Source organism: Pelecanus crispus, chromosome 16 (genome assembly GCF_030463565.1).
Source record: "Pelecanus crispus isolate bPelCri1 chromosome 16, bPelCri1.pri, whole genome shotgun sequence".
NCBI lineage: Eukaryota > Metazoa > Chordata > Aves > Pelecaniformes > Pelecanidae > Pelecanus > Pelecanus crispus.
The window spans coordinates 9,559,479-9,572,289 of NC_134658.1; the positions used below are offsets into that span (position 1 = coordinate 9,559,479).

Sequence of the window (12,811 nt, forward strand, 5' to 3'; positions counted from 1 at the left end):
GGGGGGCAAGCTCACCATGCAAATACAGAGGGAGCAGAATCAGTAGGGAAATTGCTTACTATGGTGAGACGTTACAGTGAGCCCCCAAACAGCCTTTACATCCACGCCACAGCTGTGGGGAAGCCAGGCACCAGGGCAGCTGGTTCTGGCTCTATTCAGTGTCGGTGCGAACTGGGGGCTGTGGGGAGCAGACCGCCAGCACTCACTGCCTGCCAGGGCCCAAGGAGGGACCCCCTGTGCCCGCTCTGTCCCCTCCACCAAGTCATGCCCTCTGCTCAGAGCAGTGCCTGTCAGCACTGCGGGGACAGTCGTGGAGGGGAGAGGGTCCTGCGCAGGCAGACAAAAGGGAAGTGATCCCTCTTATTTCCCTTGGTCCCTCTTTCCTGCAGGAGAAATTTGGACAGACAAGGTAAGAGCAAAGGCTCAGAGGAGGGGAAGCACCCAGAGACCCCTCACGCACACACTTTGCAGATGACAGTAACTCACCCAGCCTGGTGCTTCTGGGCTTTTACAGCAGAAGCTGTACAGACAGGCAATTTCTGTGAAGACATCATTTTGGGGTCAGCTCTGTGTGTATTACAGTCCATTAGCAGTGACTGAGACAGCTGCTCATGAGCAATAAAGATACATAACCACTCCATGGCACTCAGACACTGGGAAAAATCATCCCAGCACGTGCTTTGCAAGGAGCAGGCACAGGCAGGAGAGCAGCACCGCGTCCTGCCCTCCCAGCAGCCGCTCACCTGCAGCGGGCAGCCCTGCACACAAGCCACCATATCACCACGGCCCCAGCACAGCACTCACTCATTAATGCTTTTAAGCAACCATAGGCACCATCAGCCAGCACACCGCCAGCTCCAGGGCTCCCTGCGGTGGCCTAGCACTATCTAGTGGTGGGAGACACGGCTCCGGCAGCTCGGCCTCCCTGGAAGCAAAAGGCTGGCTGGAGGTCCAGCTTGGCTCACCGGGCTGCTCAGAGAACAAACCTGTATGGACAGAGGCATCGGGGAAGCCAGCGGGAGAGTCTTGTAGGACAAGCGTCACCTCCAGTGATGCAGTAGTGAGACGTGCCCTGGTGCAGTAACTTTTGGGAACTCGTGTTTCTGGGCCTTCCGCACTACAGGGTGGTTGAGTTGGGTGGGCTCAGGGATGGGACTCCAGTAAAAACTGATCCTTGTGATGCTGCTGGAACACAAACTGCACAGGCAGGGTGGACGCCCAGACTGAGGCACACCACCATTTTACCCGGGTAGATGTGGCTGTTAGACCTGAAGATCCTGACTCGTATACCATGTGCCCCTTGTTCACTGCTTCCAAATAATTTTTATTTAGATGGTTCTGCCCTGCCTTCAGCTCCTTCATCTGCCAGTTCATAAACTTCAAAGACAGTTTCTACAGGCATTGAACTCACAGGGGGAGAAGAGCGACAGCAAATTCAGTGGTCTGCAGATTTCCGTCCAGTACCCTTGTCCTTGGCACCAGAGACAGAAAGAGAAATCTCTTCCCACCCCCCTGGAGCATCCAGCCTCAGCAGCCTGACCTCTCCAAGTAGCCTAAAGGTAGCTATTTGAAAGAAAATGACAGCAGCTACTTGTGGGATGATGGGCTGAATAGAGCAATTTAAAACTGTCCATCAAAAAGCAGCCATATTTAGCCCCACTGCCTCCTGCCCTGCAGCTGGGTCTTGGTGGCTGTAGTGTGCTCAGGCATAAGGGTCTGCCAGCCGAGAGGTCACAAACAGCAGCGTCCTTTGCACAAGCGAATGAAAGAAATGACTCGGAAAAAGACTATGAACACAGCACTACTAGCTTCCTGAGCTAGCTGGCTCAGCACAGCTCTCACTGCACCCACAACTGGCAGCCACAAAATTAGATTAAAAAGCGTCCTCATCTCCAGCAGATGACAGCAAGTGAGAGGCAAAGGGGGGGAACAAAGCTCACCAAGTCCCTGAAGAGGCCCAAGCAGATGTGAGCTGATGAATAAACACGCAGGAGCATCACCCCTAAGCATGAATCAGGCCTCCAATATGATCACCCTGGTGTTGAAGAGATTTGAAAAATAAATGGGGGAAGCAGGAGAGGCTTTCTGCTGGCCTTATACTCTCTGAGCCACTAAAGTACATTTGCACCATGGTTTCTGATCCGCCCCTGCCATCAGGTCCAGCAGCCTCCTCAGGAAGGAATAGCTGCATTTGTGTTCTGACCAAATAGATCCAGAAACTAGAGTTGGATGCCTCTCTCCACACCTTTGAGTACAGCATTTGTACGGTATTTATACACAGAGATGGAAGTATTCCTAGAGCAAGTCCCATGCGTGCATAGTTCAGGCCCCAGCAGCACTCGTGCCCTACGCTTGGATGAGACAGAGGACAAAGATGAGATTCCCTGCTTAACTGCTCATCTGAGCAGGGGGGCATTCCTTGCTGCTCTTCCAAAACTGGCTCTGTGCCGCTTGTAGCATCCACATATGGCAAAGCACGAAATACAGCTGGGACTAGGACTTGAAATAGCTGCCTCAGACAGGACACTGCTGTCCCCGGGGAGGAGAGGAGTGGGTGTCACCCCCAGAGGAGGGCTGGTGTACAAGCAACAGGGAGGTTTGCCAAATCTCTTTGTCAAACTCAGGTGGCACTAGTTGCAGGGATTTTAGAGGCCAAAACATACCCAAGGCAACACAGCAGCACAGAGGATCACACCAGGGCTGGCCAGGCACTTTCCCAACTGGAGTCCCAGCACACCAGCCAGAACCGGGACGCTCTCCCAACACCCCTTTCCACTGCTGTCCTACCAGAACCACTGCTGCCAACCTGGCACTCAGCCCACAGTTAGCTCTTGCACACATCTAACTCAGCCAAAAACCACAGAAAGCTCTGAAAGGCAAACTTCTAGCTGTTTCCACAGCTTGCTAACGCTTACCCACACTCCTCCCGCAGACCACGGCTCTGCACGGGTGGCTGTCGTGAGGAAATGCTGCCGGAAGGCTCCAGCGCTGTGGAGCAGCATGAGCTTCAGCCAAGCGAAATAATGGAAGCCCCAAAGCTGCCGGGGCGCCTCAGAAGCCTGTTTCTGATTTGCAGGCAATTTGTTCCCTCGACAGGTTCATCTCATTACTGGGTTTCCATTTAGCAGGAGCTTTATCGCCTGTAACATTTGTGCATAACAGATTCACCCAATTAAAATGTTATTTCCTTTCGCAGCTCGGATAGTCACATTGCAGTGTTTGCTGGACCGTGTTTTGCTTTCCTCGAGTAAGTTCAGTCCTTCATCAACCACTCATTTCGAGGGTGGGGAACCAAGCGCGGACAGCAGCCCCTGCCCTTCCCCAGCACCGGGCGTCTCTGCCCTCTCCCCGCCGCCCACCCAGCCGGGGCCGCAGCTGGTCCGAGCTCCGGCGGTCCCGCGGGGCATCAGCCCCCAGCGGAGGGACCGCGGGCACGGACAGGCACCGGAGATGCGCCCCGGGCAGCCCCCCGTGAGGGTGCGGGAGGGCAGGTGCTGCGGGACGCCCGGCAGCGGCTCCGCTGGGCCAGGCCGGGTGGGCACTGCTGCTGGCGGCGATCCCAGCCCTGGGCACCGCTGTGGCCCTGCGACCACTCCGCACCGCCGCCGGGACCCCCGCCCCAGCACCGGGACCCCCGCCCCGGCAGCCCCTCCTATGACCTGCGCGGCTTCTACTGCGCCTGGTCCGGCAGCCCGTGCTTCGAGGGCCGGTACTGGCACTGGGACACCCGGGTCTCGGCCGCCTTCCCCCGCGGCCGCCACCGCCCGCCCGACGACATCGGCTCCAGCTCCCGCGTAAGCCCCAGCTACGGACTCACAGGAGGAAGTGTTACAGAGAGCAGGAAATCTGCAAGCAGCAGTCAAATCTAATTTTTCTGGAAGACATACAACACCCACAAGGGGTGCTGGCTTAGGGGCCAAAGATCTGTTTTTTCTTACCATGTGTATGTTCTGTGACGTTCAACGTGGTTAGCTGGGTTCCAGCATGCATTTCACCATATGCCCTTGGCCTGCTGCCTGCAGCGATCGCATATCCTTCACTCCACTAGCAACTCTGTCAGAGCATTTCTGTATCAGCTGACTGTAAAGAGCAGTAAATATTCCTCCAAATTGTCTACTGCAGGTGAAACTAAGCCATGCTGTTACATACCCTCCACTTTATCCAACCTCTCCTATACCACGGAGTTCTGCGGTGGGCGTTGTCACTGTGGTCCACTGTATCCAAGTAACTAAAGACAATTAGAGCTGAACACTAGAGACTACTTACTACCACTGTGTGTGCTGGAAACCAAGGAAATGCAACCATCTATACTAAAAGCACTTAACTGATTGTTTAGTGTTCCATGTTTTGGAAATTTACATCTGAAGGTGCTTTATCCCCTTTAGAACCAAGGAGAAAAAATATTTGCAATAAAAATGTAACTGAAAACACCATTAATTTGTGCTTTGAAAGAGGTTCAGCTCCCAGTGGCTTTCCTTTTTTTTTGTGATTTTAGCCATGCTTGGACCCTTCTAAATTAGCCATAAAATTAATTTATACTTGTCTATATCAATAAAATGAGAAGTGGCAGCTCTGGATGTGAAACAAGGTTCTATTCATGACAACTCCATACACATTCTTGCTAAGCACCTAAGTCTGTCAAGAGTGATGGACAAGAATATCTAAAAATAAGCATTTATAACAAAATCATGCAAGTCGCTTACCAGTTTTTAAATTAATAGCAGCTCCATAAACTTTTACTTTTCAATGAAGAACAAATACCAGAAGAAACTTTAATCCATTCCCTATTTACTTCAGCTTAGCACTGTTTTCAGAACAAAATCAAGAGAGGGAAGTCCACATTTTAAAAAATGAGGATCAGCACGCTAAGAGCTTGTTTTCATTCTTTGTATTAGAAGGAAGTCAGGTCTTTCTGAGCAGCTCTTGTCTAGACAGGGACCATCTGAATACTGTTAATTTTCAAAAGCACTTACAGTTTCACCTCAGTAGTAGGTTTTGATTACATTTAGAATGGAGAAAAACAGTCAGAGGACACCATAACTATAACGTCATGAAAGCTCAAAAAACCTCTTTTCCATCTTTGCTCTTCTTTCAGCACAGATACAATAAGCAAACACATGGCATAAGTGCTAAGGGGAGGGTGGATCACATGCTGTCTTCATCATCCCATCCTGAGAATAGTCTAACATTCAAATTACTGTATTTTAAAGGCCTAATCATGTTAATAAAACAGACAGGTATTTGGGAATGGTACAGAAGCACAGAGGTCACCATACACATTTGGGTTGGTTTCTCAAGAGTATAGCAGATGTGATACTAATTAACAGATACCCATCAACTGTTGCTCTGGTTTTTGGTTTGTTTTTTTGTTGTTTTTTTTTTTTAATCTTTTGTTTATTAACCTTGATATAACCCATTGACCTTATTAAACAAGGCCATGAACACCCATTTCCTGAATGCACAGGCACACGGTGCCCAGCTTTACCAGCTCTGCAGTCTCCTCAGAGTCTGAAGTCTTAGGATGATTCTGGTATCAAGCCATACTTCTGCCTCAGGATTTCAACCGTAGATGTCAGTGCACTGTGGGGTCAAACAGAAGCGTCAGAAAAAAAAGGCTTTTAAGGATTAAACCGCATTTTCTGGGAAAGAGTAATCAGCTAGACGCAGAATCGCATTTTGAATCAAGGAGAACATATACTCCAGAAACTAGAGTGTTTCACGGAGATGCTTCCAGAAAGGGGTCTCCTGGGCTCGGAATTTGGAGCGCCCTTTCAGGATTTCTGAGCGTGCTGGTAATTAAGCTAAACAACATCAGTGTGAAGGTTCAACTGCTATGGGAAAAGAAGCAAAACACAACCCACCCTAACTTGAAAGCTGCATTTCATTTAAAGTAAAGAAAAAGGTACAGTTATATTCAGCAGAGTGCTCACCAGCCAGGACGAATGATGGTGAATTTCCCCGACACAGATAAGTCAACCACAGTTGACCCCAAACGGCACTCTGGGCTCTGGACATCCCCTATTGGGCCTCCATCGATGATTACGGACAACTGAGGCCACAGATCTTGGAATTCCTGAAAAAAAAGAGATGTGGCTAACAGTCCTGAATATGGTTTGTGATGGTGTTTTAAACAGACACTACTGGACGTTCTGGTGTCAGGGGAGGTAGTCTCTCCCATTCCTCTGTCAGGTCAACTCACTTTTTTCCTGTCATGAATACATCCCAGTTTGATTTCTGAGAACAGATTTATCTCAGACATGCAGGATAGCCAGAAGGATTCTCTGGTTGAAGACTTCTTAGCTGCACCACTGTTTATTAAGGAGCACACCAAAAAAAGCTAGAAGTCTATCAAGACATATGGGGGAAAGGACAGGGTGTCTGTCTGGTACTATGCCCAACTATACCATCACCAAGGTCACAAGCTTTGCAAAAAGACATCTCCTTGAATGACAGTTAGTTACCAGGCTGCAGAGCTCTACAGACAGCAGCAGTCTCATTCCACAGCCATCCCTCCTGCAGCAATTTCCATCTTTCACATTTGGCACCCACTTCAAAAGCTGCATATAAGCCTTCAAATATCACTTTTCAGCTCTGCCCTCCTTGCTTTTTAAGATGAGGATCACAGCAAGACAGCTACCCCACACCACATATCCGCAGGCCGTTTTAACTACAGATTATCAGTATTAAAAAAAAAAAAAAAAAAAGAAGACAACAGCAGAGACATCCTTGTTTATTGCTAAAGCTGGCTTCCAATTGTGAGAGCCTGGGGCTCTGACAGACTACTGCAATAACGTCACTTAATGGCAAAAACAGCCTTACCGAAACAGTCAGCGTGCTCGCCTGACAGCTGATGTTAGCACTTGTTAGAGCCAGTGGTCCAGAGCAAGCTCGTGCCAACTCCCTAATAAAAGGGTGGTTTGGAATACGAACACCAACAAGCTACAAGGAAGAAGAGAGCATGGTTTTACATGCAGTAGCCATTTTTAATCTTGCATCGCCTAAAGCCCTCTTGACTTAAACACTCTACAGAATCAATACATCAATGCCTGCTGAACTAGGAATAATGAGATGTGACTTCAAAAGTTAGCCCCTAACACTGGGTTATGCCGTGTTCAAATAAGTCACGGCAAGCACGACAGCACAGGGACCGGCTTCAGGAAAACGCTAATCACTGCTAAGCACACTAAACACACACATAAGAATAAAAGCTACTACAGAAGCACAAACATAGATACCATCCCTCAAAACCACAGAGACGTATCCTGTGGCAAAGACCTACCGATGTGAAAGGATTCAAGTCTTTATTTAGTTCTTCTGAACGTTTTAAGACCAGGGTCACAGGTCCTGGAAGCAGGTCCCGCAACAACTCGTCTGGCACGTTCACGTGGCAGTACCTACACGGCAAGAGGAAGCGCGTTAGAGGCAGGCGCACAGCTTCACCCAGACCGCTGGCGCTGGGCACCGCGAAGCAGCTCCAGCACAGCCCGTCCCCTCAGTCTTGCGCTCTGCAGCACAGTGAGCAGAACGCAGCCGCTCCCTGCCACAACTGGCACCAAGTGCAGGCAGCCCCAGCCCCCCGTGGGAGACACTGGATCTCTGGGCTCTCCGGGCAACCCCGCTCGCACAGGGCTGTCAGTACCGTACAGGGCCTTTCAGGGCCGAGCACAGACCGGCTGAGCGGCAGCGCGGCCCGCGCAGCGGCTCCCGGGGGACTCCGCACACCGCCGGCGGCCCCCGCGCTCACCTGTAGAGGTGGTCCACGTCCCCGAGGCAGATGGCCAGCGGCTTCCTCCCGTTCCGCCCCTTCAGGCTGTAGATGCTCCGCACGGCGCCGGAGTCCTGGGCCAGGCACGCCACGCCGTACACCGTGTCCGTGGGCACCGCCACCAGCCCGCCCGCCTGCAGGGCGCTGACGGCGGCCGCCACCGCCTCCCTCCAGCCTGCCCGACACCAGCGGGTCAGCGGGGCGGCCCGGCACCCCCCGCCACCGGCCCGCGGCCTCCGCCCCCCCCGCCCCCGGGCCTCCCGCCGCGCCGGCCCACACCGCCGCCAGCCCCGGCTCCCCTCCCGGCCCAGCCTCCCTCCATGCCGCCGCCCGCGCCTCCCCCCAGACCCGGCCTCACCCCTCCACCGGGGACCCCGCCCGCACCTTGCAGGTCCGGCTGGGCCGCGCCGCCGGGCGGCGGCAGCAGCAGCAACCGGGCGCTGCGGCCCAGGCCCCGGCCCCGGCCCAGGCCCGGCGCCCCCTCCCCGGCCCGCGCCAGCCCCGCCAGCGCCGCCCGCCGCGCGCTCAGCATGCAAGAGCCGCTTCCGGCCCACAGAGGGCGGCGCGGTGACGCACATCCGGGGGCGTGGCGGCCGGGCCGTTCCCATGGCGACGCGGGCGGTACCTGCGCGGGGCTGGGATGGCGACGGCGGGGACCGGGCCGCGGCGGGGGCCGGCGGGGTGGGGGCCGGCCGTGACGGGGGCCGGCCGTGACCGCTGTCTCCGCCGTAGGTGGAGGACGACCTGCGGAGGCTGCGGAGCCTGCTGGAGGCCCGGCAGCGGCGCCTGCGGGCCCGCATCGCCGCCTGCGAGGAGCTGACGGCGGAGATGGCCGCGCTCCGGGCCGCCCTGGGCGATGGCTGCCGCCCGCCCTGCGTGAGCTCCGGCCCGGGCTCGGCCCCCGCCCGCCCTTCCCTGCCCGCTGCCGCGCCGGGCCCGGCCGGGGGAGCTCCGTGCCCGGCGGCGAGGGGGACGCGAAGCCCTGAGGAGCCTCGGCGAGCGGCCGCGGCAGCGCTGCCCGGGAGCGGCTGCGGGAGTTGCTCTTCGCGGGGGCCGCGGGCCGAGCGCGGCAGCGCCAGCGCAGAGCCAGCAGGGACCGAAAGCTTTGGCTCAGTTACGGGCTCTGAAAAAGCCTTACTGGTTAGTGCCAGGGGAAAACCTAGAGACCGATAAGCCAGTGAATGCGGCCGAGTCCCTCCGTCGTGGCCTTGGACTTTGCATTCTCTTGTTGCACTGATACCTTATCTCATTAAATTTGCACTTCAAAATAAAGCGGTATTGGCTTAGTCTGTATCTCATCCCTTCTGCCTACGCAGAGGTTATCTGCTCCTTACTTCGGTAAGGAGGTAGCCTTCAAGCAGATTGCACCAGTTTGTCTCAAATGCGGACTCTTTCCCGGACTGTTAAGAGGATCAGGACCAGTTAACAACTGACTTGATTTTAGAAGGGCTGGAGAAGCGCAGAACCTGTGCATCGTGTTGTGGGCAGCACCTCAATCTCGGATGATAATTATAATCCTGAAGTCATAGATGCATGATCTGAGAGGTATGAAGGGTTTTGCCACAGGAAAATGTTTTGCTACATTGAAAGCTTGATTTATTCAGAGTGGAGATTCAGTCTATTTTCCTTATTGCCACTAGCTTTCCCTAAAGTTCCCAACCTCTTTATTGCAAACTACTTAGCATCCCTGCTTTGAAGGTTTTAGGTACTAAAACTACCATGTTTACCAGAGGAAACTTTGCCTTTCTCGCTTCCCCTGCAGCTTCAGACAGCTTACAGTGCCTTGCTGGTGCTCGACATCGTGGTACCTGCATTGAACACAGCCGGTGTTCGCATGAAAGGGACTACGTAAATACTTCCCATTTTCAAAAATGAGGAATAATGTGTAGGGTCACAACACCCACTCTAACTCTTATCCATACCCGAGTGAACTTGAGGATATGAATTTTGTTTATGAAGGTCACTACTGGTGGGGGAGGGAGGAGTCTGCTAAGGCAAATGCTGTTGCCTGTCAGGATTTTGAAACACCTTCATGTCCTGGTCTGTCCAAGGGGGCAGAGGAAGGATCCTCACAAGCATCTCCCAAGTAATTTACAAATACTCTGAGGAAAGACTATTATAAGACAATGTTTAAATAAGCATTTAATTAGGATTAGTATTAATATTGCTTTCAATTCCAAAAAAGTTAATTTCCACTTCTTTGCAGATATTTCAAAGTACAATATTAACTTCATACAAAATGAGCAATTAAGCAAACACCATTATTTCACATTTTACATTCTTCAAAAAATACAAATTCATATTTACTCTTTTTTGGGTTTTGGAGATGCTCTTCCTTTGGAAGTACTGTACCTGTAACTAACATATTCACATTGCTCAATGTAAGCACATTTGTTCCCATGTTTCATAGTTAAATAAATTCCTCTAATACCATACACGCATCCTTGAAAAACTGGGGTTCTTTCATTTTGTCATCTCCAAGACCACTGCCCAGCTCCCCGTACACGTCAAACAAAACAAAAGCAGTAAGCAGACAACCTACGGTTCTCCCAGACTTCCCGGTTGACAGTTATGCCGCTGTCGATGCTGAAGAATGCTTCGGTAACTAACCGGGCCCGAGGCTTGCGCATCCCTGCCCGCCGCGCTGATGCTGGTCTGTGTGAAATAGAACTGCAACTACAACTCTCTCTCCAAACAAGGGTCAGACAGATAGCTCCGGTTCAGTACGCAAGTAGAAGGACACAAAGCTACACAGCAAGAAATACCAGCTACTGTAACTACGGTACTGCAAAAACATACCCTTGATTTTGCTGAAAAAGATACTATGAAAAAAATTTCTTGTAAGAAAAAGTAGAAACTGCATTTATTTGAGAAAGTGTACACTGCATAATGAACCAAATTTTGGCCAGCTTGCACACCACCAAAAGCATGGTGTGGGATTTTTAAACTAGTTCCAAGAACACACACACTTAGACTATGTACACTACTACATAAATATCCAGTTTAATTTGCATTTCTCAGTGCAGACACAGAATCCAACTTCTAGAACATATGATATATATATCAAGACAAGACACAAAAAAGTTAAAAGTTCAGCCCTGTCCATGAGTATCAACTACAGGTAACACTTATAAAAACTTGACGTTGTTTCCAAAATATGTTACGGAAAAAATAGCGTACCAATTAAAAACTATGCAATCAGAAATTTGTAGGGTTTACTAAAGACATGCTTTTTTTTTTTTTTTTTTTTTTTTTTTGCCTTACAGTCCAGATTGACTCTAACAGTTCTGCCCAGCTAGGTCAGATCACTAATGCCAAGGACTTTTCACCCGTAGGTCAAAAAGCCTTTTACAAAGACAGATTTCATCATCGTCATTTCACAGGGAGGAAACCGAGGCACAGAGAGGTTAGGTGACTTGCCCAGGGTCTCACAGCCAGCCAGTGGCAGAACAAAGAACGTGACACCAAGATCCTGTCTGCTCTACACCATGGACCTGGCTGCCTCTCATTTCGGTTGCCAGCTGTGCTCCCCCCCAAACAGCTTTTCATTTCCAATCAGCTCCAAGGTCAATTACACCTTAACTACTCTCCCCCAGCAGTTCCACAACCAACAGGCCAGTCGTTAGTTTGTTCTCCAAGCCTTATTTATAATTGGTGCAGGAAGAGTACTGTAAACAGTTTAACAATGTTGCTGCAGTTGCAAAAACAATACCTTGGATGACTGCAGAAGGCCATCCTCCATGAAGTAAGGCAGATAACATGACATCAAAAACGATCTCGCGAAGACAAATTTTAAAGGTGCAACATGCCTGTTTCAAAACAGCTTGTCACTTCTGTTCATATTCATGTGGCAGAACAGAGCGGAGGACAAGGGAGGAAGGTTACACACCAAGGAACACATCTGTGTCCAACAGAAGTGACAAGCAGCCCACCAGAAAGCATGAGAGAAAAGGCCTGCTAAAGCACAGTGCTCTCAGTGGAATATTTGCATAGATTGGACGTTTGCTAACGATGCATAATTTCTCTTGGGTATAGACAGGGAAGGGCGGTATGTCACTGAGCTAGTTACTATATATATTCAGTTAGACAGACACAGACAGACTGACCACATGGGACAATGATCTTTAGCTACAAGTATTGCACCAAGTTAAGTGCTCATCTTTGCACACCCCTGTTAACTTTTACTCAGAGCAAAAATAAACTTTGTGAAAGTATATACAAAAGAAATTGCAGCAATTGGGTTAAAGAAAAAATAACCTAAAGTGCATTTTAGATACCAGTATGAGGTTCTGTGAACTAGTCTTTCTGGACACAGTCAGCATTACAGAAGTGCCCAATTCGTACTTTGTTCTATATAATTCAGTACCAGCATTTAAACAGTGCTGATTTTCCATCCCTCTACCATCTACAAGCATGAAAAGCAACTTCTACAGCCTTCAACTGCACACCAAGTCTGCTTGCTTGGGTCACTGCTTGGCGACTAGAGCTACCGATGTTGGCAATTACACCCATTCTACATGTTTAAGCTTCTGCACCCATCTAGAAACTGTAAGCAACCAAGTAAATCCCCACAAGCCACAGAAAAGCAAAACCTTTAACGCAGAATGACCCAGAGCAGTGCGGTTTTGCTCTCTGACTGATAATTAAAGGGGTTCGTGAAATGCAGATTTTGCAGAGGGAGGGCAAACTGTTCTCAGAGGCTCCAGCGTATTAACAGAACATGCCCCTTTTGGGGAATCCAGCGTCCTACCATATCTACAATGGCAGAAACTCCCCCCTTTATTAAAAATGTTACTGGGGGGGGGGGGGACACACGACAGAATAAAAAATTCTCTGTCACCAAGGAATCTCAGGGCTTTTCTGCCCTGCCTTCTCTCACCAGCTGCTCACGGATCTCCTCCCATCCAAGCGTGTTAATGACCACCCCGGCAGGACAACATTTGATCACACAGCACTGGGGATGACGCAAATGTCCGCTGGGAAACGCATCAGATACACGCAGCATGAAACACTCTGGAAAGCAGACCAACAATTAAACAACAAAAG

General features: G+C 50.7%; 1 protein-coding gene across 1 annotated transcript; it reads right to left on the reverse strand.

Moving 5' to 3' along the window:
* Positions 1-5,071: 5,071 nt before the first annotated feature.
* On the reverse strand, positions 5,072-8,297 carry YRDC (yrdC N6-threonylcarbamoyltransferase domain containing). Its single transcript, XM_075722016.1, has 6 exons — positions 8,150-8,297; positions 7,745-7,940; positions 7,280-7,394; positions 6,820-6,939; positions 5,931-6,073; positions 5,072-5,580 (listed from the first exon to the last, which is right to left on the reverse strand). The coding sequence occupies exons 1-6, from the start codon at positions 8,295-8,297 to the stop codon at positions 5,517-5,519; spliced, it is 786 nt and encodes a 261-aa protein (XP_075578131.1). The 3' UTR covers positions 5,072-5,516.
* Positions 8,298-12,811: the final 4,514 nt, after the last annotated feature.

Excerpts from the sequence above, each read along its gene's own strand:
- YRDC (XM_075722016.1), bottom strand. The coding sequence starts at position 8,297 with ATGCTGAGCGCGCGGCGGGCGGCGCTGGCGGGGCTGGCGCGGGCCGGG. Across the intron at positions 6,940-7,279 it reads ACTTGAATCCTTTCACATCG|CTTGTTGGTGTTCGTATTCC; the intron begins GTAGGTCTTTGC and ends TCTTCCTTGTAG. Across the intron at positions 6,074-6,819 it reads CGAGCACGCTGACTGTTTCG|GAATTCCAAGATCTGTGGCC; the intron begins GTAAGGCTGTTT and ends CTTTTTTTTCAG.